General features: G+C 38.4%; 1 protein-coding gene across 4 annotated transcripts in view; it reads right to left on the bottom strand.

The window, feature by feature from the left end:
* Positions 1-14,708, bottom strand: part of NUMB (NUMB endocytic adaptor protein) — a 232,027-nt gene that overhangs the window by 15,532 nt on the left and 201,787 nt on the right. For 3 of the 4 annotated variants that reach the window (XM_082484873.1, XM_082484875.1, XM_082484874.1), the window contains one exon: positions 8,151-8,225. In XM_082484873.1, coding sequence (XP_082340999.1) covers positions 8,151-8,225 — 75 coding nt within the window. Of the gene's footprint in view, positions 1-2,736; positions 2,815-8,150; positions 8,226-14,708 lie in introns of all 4 variants that reach the window. The other variant, XM_082484876.1, reaches the window with a different exon arrangement.

Below are 14,708 nucleotides of genomic sequence, written 5' to 3'. Positions count from 1 at the left end.
AGCCATGTGTGGCTCCGACTCCCAGGAGCCTGATTTGTCAGTGCTGAGTCAGCCCCGATAGAAACCTCGCTGCTCAGCACTTCTTAGGAGGTCAGTAATCTGCTCCAATACGACATTCATTATCTGGACTAATTTCAGAGCCCTCAGAGGTCTCCAGGAGGGTGGGCAAAGCATTTGTCTTAACAGACAAGGAGGCCCAAAGACAAAGCAGGACCACTGTGCGTTGGGTACAAGGGAAACCCTTCCAACAGACATGGGCATCCACCAAAAAAAAAAAAAAAAAAAAGGGAAAAGAAAATTAAGTGGACTAAATCCGAAACGCACATTTCCTAATCAGCAGCGCAGGTCATGACAATGTAACTGTTAGAAGTGATAGGACCATGGAGGTAATAAGCAGCTATATGTATGCTGGAATATAAAGTTTTAAGGACACCAGAGCAAAATTAAAATTGCCCAATAATGCATTTTTTAAATACTTCTAAGTTTTTTCTAGTCTTTCTGCCTATTGTATTCTGTCCTGGGACTTACAAACAGCTGTAAGATATACCTGAAGCCTAAGATACATAAACAGAAAAATTTTCATTTCAGATTCTGTATAAAACATTGCGTGATGAGAAATACACAGACTTAGTGGAAGCAAAACATGAGAAAGATTACCGAATCTGTACTACTATTCACTACAACAGAAAAGCTTTAGTTTTAAAATACGAAGAAGCTGCCTGAAAAGGCAGTTGATTCAGTTACGTTGCATACACTACATTAAATGAAACTTCAGAAGCCTAACCTGGAGCTATCAACAGACACTCAGTTTTTTTATTCAAAGCTGAAAAGAGAGTATTTTCAATAATAAACACTTGAACATTTCCAGACAGGAATCCATCAGGTTTACCTTTTAGAGGTGAAAATACAGACAGGGAAAGAAGCAAACTGTCTAGACTGACTTTTTGAAAGCTAGGACATTTTAAGCCGCTCTGCAATTTGGAATATTATATTAATCCCAATGCAAGACACCTGCAGAAAAACTATAGATGAAATCGCTAAAAGATAGAGTTATTAGTATTTCTCAAATATTAAAAAGAGAACAACTGTCCCTTTTGTTGCAGTTTTTCCCCTAGATTTGGCCTACTGTTGCAGGCCGAAGCTGCAACAAAGGCACTGCCATACTGACACTGTCGGGATATCTAAACACTGTGGATTCAAGTGCTTTCAGTACTAACTAATATCACTTCACAGGCTGAAGTAGAAGTAGATCCCTCTTTGGCAAGATATTGTAATAAAAGGCAAAGCAAATCTACAAGGCTGTGGCCAAGTACCGGACTTGATAAAAAAAGCTACTAAGATGTAATGAGGAAGATGGCATATTTAATAGATAAAATCTGTCTGACTTTTTTTAGTTAAGTGCTATGCAAAGCTCTGTCCTTTTACATCTTTGCTTTCTTATGTATCCTAACATAAGTTAATACCAGCAAGCAGAAAGAAATCTAACATATCTGATGAGGATGAGGTGGGGGTTTTTCTGTTTGTTTAAAACAAATTGTAAGTAGTACTTAGCATTTTTGATTGTAAAGCAAACACCATGTTTTCACTCCAATCTTTGTAGATTCCAGCTCTTAAATTTTGTTTGCATGTAGGAATAATCTAATTAATCTGACACATCTCCCACCTACAGTATTTTGGCCCTTCACTATTACTACACTTTAGATGTGTGCTTTCCCAGATCATAGGAAGAAACCCGAATTGGGGAAACAGCTGTCCCTCTGTGACACACATCACTATCTAAGTGAAAGGTGGAACCCCCCCACACACCCTTATTTACTCCCCAAGGAAAGCCAAAACAAATCTGTGACCAAATTGGCTCCAAAAGGTTTTTGTATGAATGGAAGGGACAAAAAATAGTTTCTATTTGAGCCAAGATTCATTTTATAACAAGATACTTCAGAAGCCGTATCTTAGATTAACTCTGTATGAAAACTAAATTAAAATGTTTTAAAGGAATTTTAAATGCAGAGGTAGGGAACAGATGAGAGGTAAAGAGAGAGAGCTCTTTCAGAGGTCTACACGCACCACCTTGCAGAGATGTAGACAGCAGGAATAAAACCACTCAGCCGCCAGTACAGCACATCCTTAATAAGGACAAAGAGTTGCTTCTCTTCGTGTCTAAGACACTGTCCTCATGAAAACAAGAGCAACGATAGAAAGAGTAAATTTTTCAGTTATACAGTTGAGTTGCAATTAGAAAAACATAGCAGGTAAATGCCTGGTCTCATCTTCATATACCTTTGAATTAGGACTGTGCTCAAGAAAGAAAGGTTTAAGAGATGGTATGTGTAGGCACACTGCTTTCTCCCAGTGCTAACATTTGGGTCAGCTCATGGTGCCAAGCAGCCGATCATGAAGCACTTACAAGGCACAGACCCCAACTCCTCTAGATATTTGCCCAGGCGATGTAGGCCGGCACAAGTTTAAGGGTTCAAAAGGAAAATCCACTTTTTTTTCAGGAAGACCAAATCACTTCAGAACACTGGATTTCTGATACAGTCCATATGGATTTAAGATTCTTTTTCAGGTTGCTTTTTTTAACCATATTCTTTGTTTGATCAATATATTTCCAAGTCTGTTTTAGAAGCAAATATTCTGAAATGGATTAGGGGACTCTCAACACCCTGATTTTGTGGCAGTGCTATACCAGGGATGTAACTCCTTATAGTGCAAGCACAAACGAGGCATTAAACTTACTTTTCCAAAGAAGCCTTTGAAGAACTTCCTTTCCTGGAGGAACAGGGGGGACAAGTCGAGCGCTATTACTGTAGGTAGCTAAAATGTCCCAGGGTTTCAAACCAACAAGCACACACAAGAATAGGGTTTGGAGGGAAAGGAAGGGGGTTTTAGAGTTATCCATGAGAAGGTGCGACAGGCAAATGTGAAAATAATCCCATGAAAATGCAGATCAAAGGGCACACACACAATTCTAACAAGCTATTGCCCTGAAATTGGTGGAAAGAAGAGAACCTCAGCCCCAATTTCATGCAAAGTGGTTACTTTATTTTCACTCTCCCTGGTTTAGTCCCTTTTAGTTAGGTTATAAACCAAACTTGGCAGCAGACATGGTGGTTAAACAATTAAAATACCGTATGGGCTCTTGTGAAATGCAAAGTTCTAACTCCAGAATTACAGTCAAGTTTGCTCTGTATTGATCACTCTTTCCTAAAGCAAATGCTTTGTAAGCTGGAGAAGCATGTACGGCTGGTATAAAGCAGGGTTAAACACTGCTTCGTTTTACTCTATTAATTTGTTGCTTTCGTTTACATGCTACTCCTACGCTTCACATCTTATGCAGTCTTCTCTGAAGAGTGAGGAATTTCATTTTACCTTGTGGTACAACTAAAACACAAGTGAGATCCCTTCCTCTTTCACTCTCTCTAAAGCCTTCCAAGACTTTATACAATTATTTATACAAATACTAGATATTCGTTCCACAACTCTGAATTGATAGGCAGAACACGACCCCTTTAAAGTCAGCTCAGCCAGCAAAGTGCAAAGACACCAAGAGATGAACTACAACTTCCTAAATTTCTTCAGCCTGGAAGCGATTATACCGATTGCCCAATTCACATTAAGAAAAAGGCAGCACACAATTTTAAGCATATTTGCATGCAGTTCAGTTTACTGGCTTTATTTTGCTACCAGCCTGTGAAGAGAAAACTGCAAGATCTAAACCGATCTCCTGAGAGAACACTTCACCAGGCCTGGTGCCCTGCGAGCACAGCCACACACTGCTCCACATTTGAGGGAAGCTGGCATGAAGCATATTGCTGTTCCTGCTAGCTTTCCAAATTGTTTCGCTTGTAAGAAAGCTACAGCATAGTAGTAACGAGGAGGAGGTGGAAAATTGCGGATGAGATTGAGAGCATCTTTGTGACAGCCCCTGACCCCAAATTAACCCTGTGTAATTCCAACATGTTGATCGTTGACAACAATACTATATTAAAAATATTATTACAAATATCCTGAGGCAGTGTCTCCAGAATTGATTGATAAACAAGGTTATATTTAAAACAAAGCTATGGTTCTGACGCAAGCCAACAAAAGCCAGGAAACACAAAGTTAAGAAGGGAGTGTCAATCTCGACTTTGCATTTCCTGATTTCTGTTGCTGTGTGCCTCTGCCTGACATCCTTCCACAGGGCTTTTTACCGAGTATCTGTAACATATTTATGTCAACTCAGACACTGTATAACGAACATCTCTAAGTTCAGTCAGCTGAAAAGCTTAACAATTTTTAGAGGCAGGAACGGTTATGTATTTGGACAGGATATGCTGAACACTAGGAGGGGAACTAATGGATTAATCACAGTGTTGTGTACATAATGAGAAGGGGCTGGATGCTGCTGCCAAGTTGAGCAATGACTATTGCGTTACACTAAATAACAGCTTTTTAAAGATAGCAAAAGCTAAAGAGATTCACCAGAAGCTACCTCATTTTTAGGTGATGGTTAATTTTGCTCTCAGCAAAATGCTTGTTAAACAAGATTATTTTTTTAAAATAAACTAGAGAAGGTTAATGGAAAAGGCATCATGCAAAATGGTTTTTAAACAACACTAAGTTAATGTAGTTTAGAGATAACTAATGCATGTTTTAAAATATTAAATTATGTCTCTTTACCTGCTAAAACAAGAACATATATTAAAACAAATTCATCATTTAAAACAAAAAGTGGCAAGTTAGAAACCAATACTACACACTAAAGCGGATTTAAAATCAAAACATGACATGAGAGAGTATACTTTTGTTTTTATATGATGTTCCCGTACCAGAGTCAAATACACTTACAGGGCCCTTACAAAGTTATTTTCCACTTTGCGCCAAACGCTTTAAATTCAGTGAAATGGTTCTGAAGAAACCATTTAGAGCTTAGTGTCCAAATACAAAGATCCTACCAGATATGAGATGTATACACAGTTAGTAATATACCCCTACTAAAGGGAAAATGTAAGCTCCATTGGTAATATCCTACTAAGGGAAAAATGCAAGCTCCACTGGTAATATAAACCCATGTTAATAATAGACTGATGGCTGAATACATCGGTTTCTGATCTGCTAATGAGACTGCGGTGCCATTTCATCAGACCAAAATAGGGACATAACTAAAGTTTGTCTTCATTCATTTTAAACAATATTATGAACTGCACATTGTAGTATTGTTGGTGTGCAATTTCAGAGATATAAAACTAACAACAGAATACAGTACGGATGAGGGATTCTCTAGCTAAAAGTGGCGTCTTTTACTCGGCTGTCAACTAAACAGCGCCTGAATAACATGCTCACCGTCATCTGGTTTCAAGTTCTCCAAGATGCAATGCTCAAAAACAATTATGCCACTTTAAATGAGCAGGTAATAAGAAAACTCTGAAAAGTTATTTCCCACAATAAAGAGACAGAAAGATTTGTTTGCATCTTTTCTTTCAAAAAGCAAAGCAGAAATTAAGCTATTCCTAAAACCAAGATTAACACTGTTCTGTATTCTTCTTGAGAAATTCCATAAAAATGTTTTAAAATCTACTAGTCAACCCTAAAAAAGAACAGACTTCAGTTCCTCAAATGAATTGCCAACTGTTGGAGAATAAGAATTAAAAGGGGAAAAATATATATCTATTAAAATAAGTAAAGATAGACAGAACTTAATTTTTATAAGCTACAAGATACAAGAATTCAACAATTCTGTCTTAGAGAGAAGAACTATTATTTATTGACTGGATTTGATTTATAAAACCTACACATTACCTGCAGAGAAAAGAGCAAAGATTAAAATAAGTCACACACATTTCGATGTAGTTTAACCATATGAAAAGTGAAGTCCAATTTCCCTTAAGCTAGGCTTTCAGTTTGAGCACTGCAGCTCAAACCTGTAATTCTTTCAAGACCAAGAGAAAGCCCATCTAAATAACCAAGTACTTCAAAAGAAAGACTTCCAAATGAACAAACTGTTTTCTTATCACATTCCTTGCATGCTGAAACATCGTCCAGTGGTTTGACTTTTGCTAATTAAGAGAGCATAATGTAGAGAAAAGAGCTTTCAGTAATAGTAGAGTGCTAAAGAAATGCCCCCAGTTTAAAACCTACATGCTGGAGTTGGGGGGCAGGGGTTGAATTGCAGTAAGCAGCTCCAAATGAACCTTGGATCTGATGGAGTCGAGCAACTAAAGCGTACAAAGTAGTTTCAGTAATCTGAATCTTCCTCTTGGGGCCCAATGAGAATTTCATCTCTGCTTCTCAACTTCCAACACTGACAAAGGAGACAATGCAAATAGCAATCGCAAGAGACATGCGCTTGTGTCTAATTTATATATAGACATCAAAAACTTCAAACGGCAGAAGAAATCAAAGTTATCTGAAGAAAAATGTTGAGTTTATGAGAATGGGTAAGTTGATGCCATTCACAATTTGGAATAATGACATAGCACAGAATAGGGAAATGAAATGATTTGCTTCCAAAGAATGCCCTGTAAAAGTTCGGTATCCAAGTCTGACATTTGAGTCAATAATGCCGGTGATCAAGAATCACAATCCTGGAATTATCCAGATTCTAGAAGAAACTGGGTGTTATGCTTTTACTGTGTCTCATTATTTATAAGCTTAGCTACACTTAACTGGCTTGTGGGCTTAAAGTTTATAAAAAAATGCTAGAGAACAAATACTTCACAGCATAGGTCCCCAGAGAACAGAATGAGAGGAGTTGCACAAAGTAGATACTGCAACGTTTTTTGGTGTGCTAATAGAAAGTATTCTGATAGAACAAAAAGCAGAACGAGACAAAAACGGATGCAATTCATTATGTGGTCAGTACTTGCACTTTTAGCTATGTAAACTAAATTCATAGAACAAAGAAACTCATTTATATTTTGTGTGGCCCTTTTTAATAAAAATCAATCACCAATCACTGTTGGACTGAATAGGAACAGATGGGATGCGGCTTTAACAGGTTGCTGCTATACATTAGCTGAGAGAGAAAAGAATGAAAAGACTTGATTTTAATCAGAGCACTAAACCAATTCAGAAACTTTACAGCACAACAGAAGGAAGAAAAGATAACCTATAATCCTCTGTTGCGTGCTAGGAAGAAGGGAAGAACAGGTTTAGTTGGAAGACATTTGAGATCTCGGCATTTGGTGAGGGGAAAAAAGTGATGTCCAGTAGCAGATAATCTTAAATTAGCAAAGGTGCAGTAGGAGTGTTTGATGTACTTTCCATAATTTTGTTGAGCTACAAGGATACAAGAGTTTCTTCCGCTAAAGGCATCGCTGAAGGATGTAGATAGCTGAGAATGTGTATAGCTAAGACACATAAGAGAAATGATGAAAAGGACTGCAGTTCTCTATCTCCATTCAGACTTCAAATTTTAATTCCCTTTCTCCTTCTGTTCTCTTCAATGCTGTCTTAGCCTCAGTTCCTTGATAGATTGATCATTGCCTTTCTGGAGTTTGCTGTTTCCGCAGGATTTTACGATATTACTACTGCAGGAAAGAGATGACAAGCCCTCTTCCAATGAGCCACGGAAATACAAAGAGCTTTGAACGAGTGCCATTGACAGGAGCAAACGTTCACAGAAGCCAAACTAAGAGCAGCCCACTTCATGACATACCAGAATTAGGCAGCCTTCAGGCCACTCTGAGCAGATGCAAGCCAGATTATTACATGCATGACTACAATGTTGCAGTGCATTAGAAAAAAAAGCAGCCTAAATCGAGTAATATTTTGTATAATAACAGTGAATTAAGTCACTATTAAAGTGGCAGGCAACAGAGGGAGAGAGAGAGAGGGAGAGAAAAGAGAGAGAGGGAGAAAGAACCGTTAAAAACAATGGTTGAAGTCCCACGTGGGTACCAACTTAGCCCTGAAAGGTCACAGAGGATTTTTACACATTTGTTTTGCAAATAGTTTCTGCAAGTAGAAAGCACAGTTGTAACTCTCTCCCTCTCATCATCAGATTAGCATGTCCCCCTAACTGCAGCAGTGCTCTCAAACCGGCCAACTGTTCTCCTAACGTGGGTCAAAAGTTCAGTCTTTAGCTGGGGCGCTGCCGCCGCACGGACCTTTTCCAGTAATGCTCACAGCCCCAAAGCCAACTTTTTCCATGAAACAAATATACATACAGATTTCAGTCTCTTCACAGCATCTTCACAGATATGCATTCCTCTGGATTCATCCACTTCGACGTGTCCCAAGTACTGCAGGAAAGAGAGGAGGGGGAGAAAAGCTTAATAGCAGCTCCTTATTGAACTCGCTGGGTTCAAAAATCCAATCTCTGAATCCATCTCAGTACAGCTGGGATGACAGACGTTAACAGCCCTTTGCTGGCCTTCTTTTGAGACCTGTATTTGGAGGTTTGACTTTGTATGTATATGGGGCACCAGCGTCAGTAGAAAAGCATAATGCATCTAGAAAGAGAGTCTCCCCTTACTCAGGGGAAACAATGAAATGGAAAAATAGAACTGTATTTTCCTGCTTATTCAGCATGAGCTTTAGTCACTTTTTTTACTGGCATAGCATGAAAACCTTAATTTTTTCACAGTCATCTATTGACTTATTTTTTAATGCTGATAAATATATTCAGTATTGAAAGCTGAATTATACTACATAGTAAGATAACCAAATATATTTGAATGTTCCTGTCCAAATACAAGAAATTTCAATGTTACAAACAAAAAATCCTTTTATTCTCCCTCCCCACCCCCAATTGTAAACCAAAATTGTTAATGTTCAACACCAGGGTCTTACATGGACACCAAAACATTCATCATTCTCACAAAAAGTTTCTCACATTCTCACAAAATACCAGTTTTCTGTATATTCATCTTATCACTACTTAAAAAAACAAAACAAAAAAAAAAACACAACAAAATAACAGTGAATAGAAACTGCAAGCTTCAAAGCTTTTAAATGAATAACCCAGAATAATATTAGCCTATAGAGAAAGTGATTTCAAGAAATACATTGGAGTGTAGTGCTCAGGGTACAATGAATAGTTTCATTTTACATTCTTGGGGTGGGAGGAGGAAAGCTCTAAGTTTTCCAATTTCTCCCTACCTTTTCTAATCCTAGTTCTTTTTGATAGGGGAAGGAAATGTTCTTTCAGAAACATTCACATTCTTATTCAAAACACTTAACTCTTGAAGAAAACTACAGAAACTATTAAATAAAAGCTTTCTGAAGTTCTGTCATAAGAGGTATAGGTCAAAGAAACTTAGCCCAATTTACATGGCATTGTAAGAATCGTATGCAATTCAGCATTTATATTCTAGACTAGCTAGAGAGTGAAGAAATGAGTTTAAAATATCAGAATCAATACTTGTATCACTCAATGCAGTAGTAAACCTGGGTTTAATAATCTCTTGAGAAGTCCCACTCCCTCACAGAATATTCTGTCATCAGTTACCTGAAATTGCCAAGTTTTTGTTTCATTAATTAGAATACCATATTTAACTAGATGGTTAAAAAAACATATTTTGCTCTGTAGCACCATATTGAAACGCTCTATCAGCCTAATATAACAGATTCAACTACATGGACAAACTCAGACTATTTTAAATATTTAATTGAATTTTGAAAGTTGAGGGTTTTTTCATGCAAGGCAAGATGCTCCAAAAGAGGAGACTTTGCATATCACCCTACATATCATTAAGCTGCTGGAAGATTTAAAAGATCTTAAGTGACAGAGGGCTTTAATATTAAATCTCAGTATGTGGCATTTTTAAAACAGAGTAAATCTGGATGGAACAATTCTGCAAGAATTTCATTTAAACCAGCCCTCACAGCTGGAGAACAGCTTGAAAAATAAATTGCACAGAAGCTACAAGGTAAAGAAAAGAGCTTTGACACTTCAGAGCTTTTTCCAAATGAGCTCTGCAAGCCTGATACCTTGTAATTGAACGCTGGAGCTGCCAAAACAGCAACTGTACTCCCTCAGCTGAACTTGCTGAATACTTGTGCAAGATCTTAATTTCTCCAGAACACGCACTAACTAGAAAATTTTTAATCCTAAAAAACTACACAAATATTAACAACTAAAGATGCGTTTACTATGTGTCTACAAGTACATATTTACACCAACAACTGTCATACATAGATCTTGTCCTGCCATGACTCCTCTGGAAGTTCCAGAGATGCAGAAATTCTGTGGTTGTGTATATTTGTCAGGGGAAAGTTTTGAGTTTAGTAACTTAATAAAGTTTGTCAACTTCTCTTTAAAAAGAGGGAGGATGCAGACAGGAACAAAGCTGATGTTTATAGAGGACAGAAAAAAAAAAGAAGCTGTATGCACAGAATGAGCCATCTAGTTTGCATGACCATTGAGTAAAGTATCATACAAATAGAGGACAACTTCTGGATTTCCTGAACTATCTGCACATCTCATTTACCTCAGTGTAGGCAAAATGTTTCCAACCGAAGATCCAAACCATTCAGTCCCTGTACTTGGCAACCTGCCTTTTGCTTGGGAAAGGGAGAAACAGAGCAGGGTAAATATTGCCTCATGTCACACTCCAAAACAGACAACCATTTTCCCCTGTGTTGCCAAACCTCTATTCAAGTCCCGTGCTCCAACTTTCAGCAATCAGTCATGCCACTGCTGCTAGAGACAGCAAGTTTAGCTGCAGTTTTCAATACTGCTTCCACTCCAGTGAATGGGGACATTATTGCACATATCAAGTGCATCTACCCACACCAAAAGGGTACAATCCACAGACCTCGTTGGGCATCAATCAATTCTGAATTATAAAAGAAATTACACTGCCACACAATACTTCTTTATGATATAGAGGACAAAAGGTGCTTTGTTTGCACTTACACTTTACACTTTAAGCCCTTCATAAAAAAAAACTTGTTCTTCCCATTGCACCATTTTTGCAGAAGCCAACAGCTCATCGCTATCGGTATCAGTGACTTGTACATTTTACAGGCAGTTTCAAAATTCTTCATGTTTTTTTTTTTCTAGGGTGGGGTGGTGGTGTGTTAATTCCTTATAGATACCAACATAATTTTCTTGTAAAAATAACTTTCAACTGTATAATCAGAATGCCGTGGTCCGTTCATTTTTTAGCCAAGTCTCCCTTAAGTAGCAGGTCCCCTTCCAAGTATTCAGGCGTATTTCTAAATTTTTCCCCCACCAGGCTGAGAGTAGATATACATGGCTCCTGTATTTGACCAGTGCTATGATAGTTACCTGACTTTTAATGGGTAGTAATCAAAGACGTAAATATTTCTTCAAGAAACTTGGCATGCAGTTCTGCTACAGACTTTTTCAAGTACCCTTACATTTTAATCAGAAGTGTTAAATTGTAATTATATCACTTCCCAACCTTATATTTGAAATATTAGCTCAACTTACTAGTGCAACAGCATTTTACGAATGACATTTTAAAATTTAAGAAAGAAAATACAGCTGCTAGTTAGATTAAGACACAGTCTGCTCCTCGCAGCCTGAAATGGAAGTGAAACACCAGAATTCAGGACTTAACAAAAATAAACCATCACTAAACTCTGTTGTCCCTCCACAGGAAAGAGGTTGCATTGAAACCACTTTAAAAAGCATATACAAAAGTCCCACACTTCTATACACAACCTTTCGGGATCTCTAGAAGTCATTTCCCTTTCAAACTAAAGGAGAAGAAACACACTGTGAAGTGCCTGGGCGGCGACATGTCACATATAAGTAAAATCCCATGCAAATCCATCATGGCACTTTACCACAGACACACTCAAGGACTGGGATGCATAATTACTGGGTGCACAAAATTGATGTGAACTGCATAAGCCATACCATGGAGGCTGATGATTTTGCAGGACAGTAAGGAAGGGGGTACCCCAGACATATTTGCAAAGAGCATTCCTTGTCACAAGGATTGCTGCATCCAGCGTTCCTGGAGACAGTGAGTACTTTTCCATCATGAAAGTGCACATAGTAGGAATGCAGCATTAATATTGAATGCATTCCTACTTAATTTCCATAGCAACCAATGAATGATAGTCATGACATCAGCAATTCTCAGCCATAAGATGTTATACCAGAAATTAACCATCAATGCTTTTACGGAAAGCTAAAATCCTTGTGGGCACTCCACATACAAAGTAACATAAAATAAAGCTGTAATCCAAATAAAGTAAAATAAAATAAAATACTTTCAGCGGCTGCTGGAGAACCCCTTAACAAAAACATTTTTAATTAGAACTATTGCTTATATTAACATTTTCAGAAAAAAAAAAAAAAGATGAGATGATGGTACAGCAAGTAATTAAAAAAAACCCCAACTTTCCCTCTTCACCTCTGGGCTTTATGTTCTCTTTTACAGACAGCGGTGTGCCATATCAATCTCAAGTCAAACAGAAAGCAATCAAGAGCAACAACTACCTGAAAGGAGGTTTTAGAGAGATGGGAGCTGACCTCTTCTCCCTGGCGACAAGTGATAGGACAAGAGGAAACGGGTTCAAGTTATGTCAGGGCAGGTTTAGATTGGATATTAGGAAGCATTTTTTCACTGAAAGGGTTATTAAACATTGGAATAAGCTGCCCAGAGAGGTGGTGGATTCACCATCCCTGGAGGTGTTTAAGAAAAGGGTAGATGAGGTGCTTAGGGACATGGTTTAGAAGTGGTGGTGTTTTTATCAGGGTAGGTTAATGGTTGGACTTGATGATCTTAAAGGTCCCTTCCAACCTCACTGATTCTATGATTCTAAGTTAAACTGGCACGTAGCAAAATGCCCCTAGAAATCGAAAAGTACTTGAGAAACTTTATTCTTCTACAGCATTTTAAACTTTTTCCAACTTCATCTAAAAATGAACAACTTAATTTACCTTATCAAGTGTTTTTGATGAAGCTGCCCTACTGCCTTCCCCCAAATATACACTATTGAAATTGCTCCTAAAAAACCATCAAGGGCTGATGTATCAGATCAGAAAGAAAACAAAACAAATCTACCATCTGCATCCTAGTACAAGAAATACTGCCCTGATCTTCTTTCTTTGTTTTCATTTCTTTCACACATACTTGGCTGGCTCAGTTTTCAAAATTTCAAAGTTCAACAATAATAGCTGGCAAAAAGGAAGATCCTTCAACAGAACTCCTTCCACTTGGACAACTCACTCGGGCCGGTTTTGTTTATTCAAGCCTGGTAATACGTTACTACTGCCTCTCTTCCAAACAGACGCACCTACACAAATCACTGAAGTTCCCTCTGTAACAGCAGATGTTCACATGCCTGTTTTATTTGCAATAACAGATTAGGTTCTTCAGATTACATTTGAAACTAGACGGATGCAGGAAATGAGCTTACTCTAAGTCTTGGCCAAAGTGTCCCATGCTAGGGAACTAGCTGCCATAGAGAGAATCACACCACCATTTCCTTGGTATCCTTCCTATAGGCAGCGACATTCCTCTTTCTTCCTCTGTTTAAGTACTATTCTCTCCACAACTAGGGTATTATTTATAAGACTGACTACTTGGCATTCACATGCGTAGATGTGCTTCTGGAACTGTTGTTGCTCAAGAATTAAAGCCTGAGCTCCACAGTTTCACAGTGAAATGCTGTCTTGCAACAACAAGCTTAAATCCAGAAAGCCTGGATATGTCTTAAAGCTGAGCTACTTTTCCACTGACTTCTGTAAGATTTACATTCCAACGTTCAATAGTTTATTTTTCTCCTCTCTCACACCCATGCTCCTGCTTTTTTAATGTATTGGTTTGAAACAGATGTTTGCTTAGACAGAATTGAGGAAGCAGAGACAACAAACGCCATGATTAAGCATCAACAAACAAAATAAGCTTAATTCTGCTTAGTCAAAGCTACAGGTTAGTTACAGTGCTACACATGTCCCTATTAGGGTCCAACTTCTTCCACTTCCCTAAGTGACCAGAAATAAAAATGTCTTATCAACCTGTTAAATCCCCCAAATCGGGAGCTCTAACAGCCTGTGACTGCAAAATGTCTCTGAATAGCGGGGGTCAACAGAATCTAACTCTAAAAATGAAGCAGTATCTATACCAGTAGTTCTCCATGTCTCTTCACATCACACCCACCTAAGAGCCACACTGTGCATTTCACTCACTGGTTCTCATATCATATTTATCAGGGCGAACAGAAACAACACTGTGAGGGAATAACAAACATTTTCCCTTAGGACTATTGAAGATGAAGTAGCAAATCTTAGTACAGGATACACAAACGCTATCTTCTTCTTCATATTCTCACAAATCCCTAAAATGAGGCAGAGAAGGAACTCAGGAGGTTATGTAGGACATCACTTGCCTCAAGGCAGGATCTACTTCCAAATCTACACCAGAGAAGTCAGCCTTGAAGTATTATGACACTTCTGTAACTGGAGATCAGTAGGGTAGACCACCTACTCTGGAGCTTATGTGCCTCACTGTTAGAAAGGCAGGTTGCTTTGCTGAGCTACTGTTGTTAGTGCCTATCCTAAATTTCCCTTGATGAGGCTTGAACCCACTATTTCTCCTAGCCCTTTACAGCTTCATGGATGTACTGTTAGACTTAGGTTTTCAATTGCTCACTCTGATGTGCAATTCCTACTTTTCCAGGAATTCAGCATTAGTAAATAAGTTAAAATCTTCAAAGGGGAGGGGAGGGGAGGGGAGGGGAGGGGAGGGGAGGGGAGGGGAGGGGAGGGGAGGGGAGGGGGAGGGGGAGGGGAGGGGAGG

This window comes from Vanellus vanellus, assembly GCF_965231255.1.
Source record: "Vanellus vanellus genome assembly, chromosome: 6".
Taxonomy (NCBI): domain Eukaryota; kingdom Metazoa; phylum Chordata; class Aves; order Charadriiformes; family Charadriidae; genus Vanellus; species Vanellus vanellus.
This window is presented reverse-complemented; position numbering and strand designations above follow the sequence as displayed.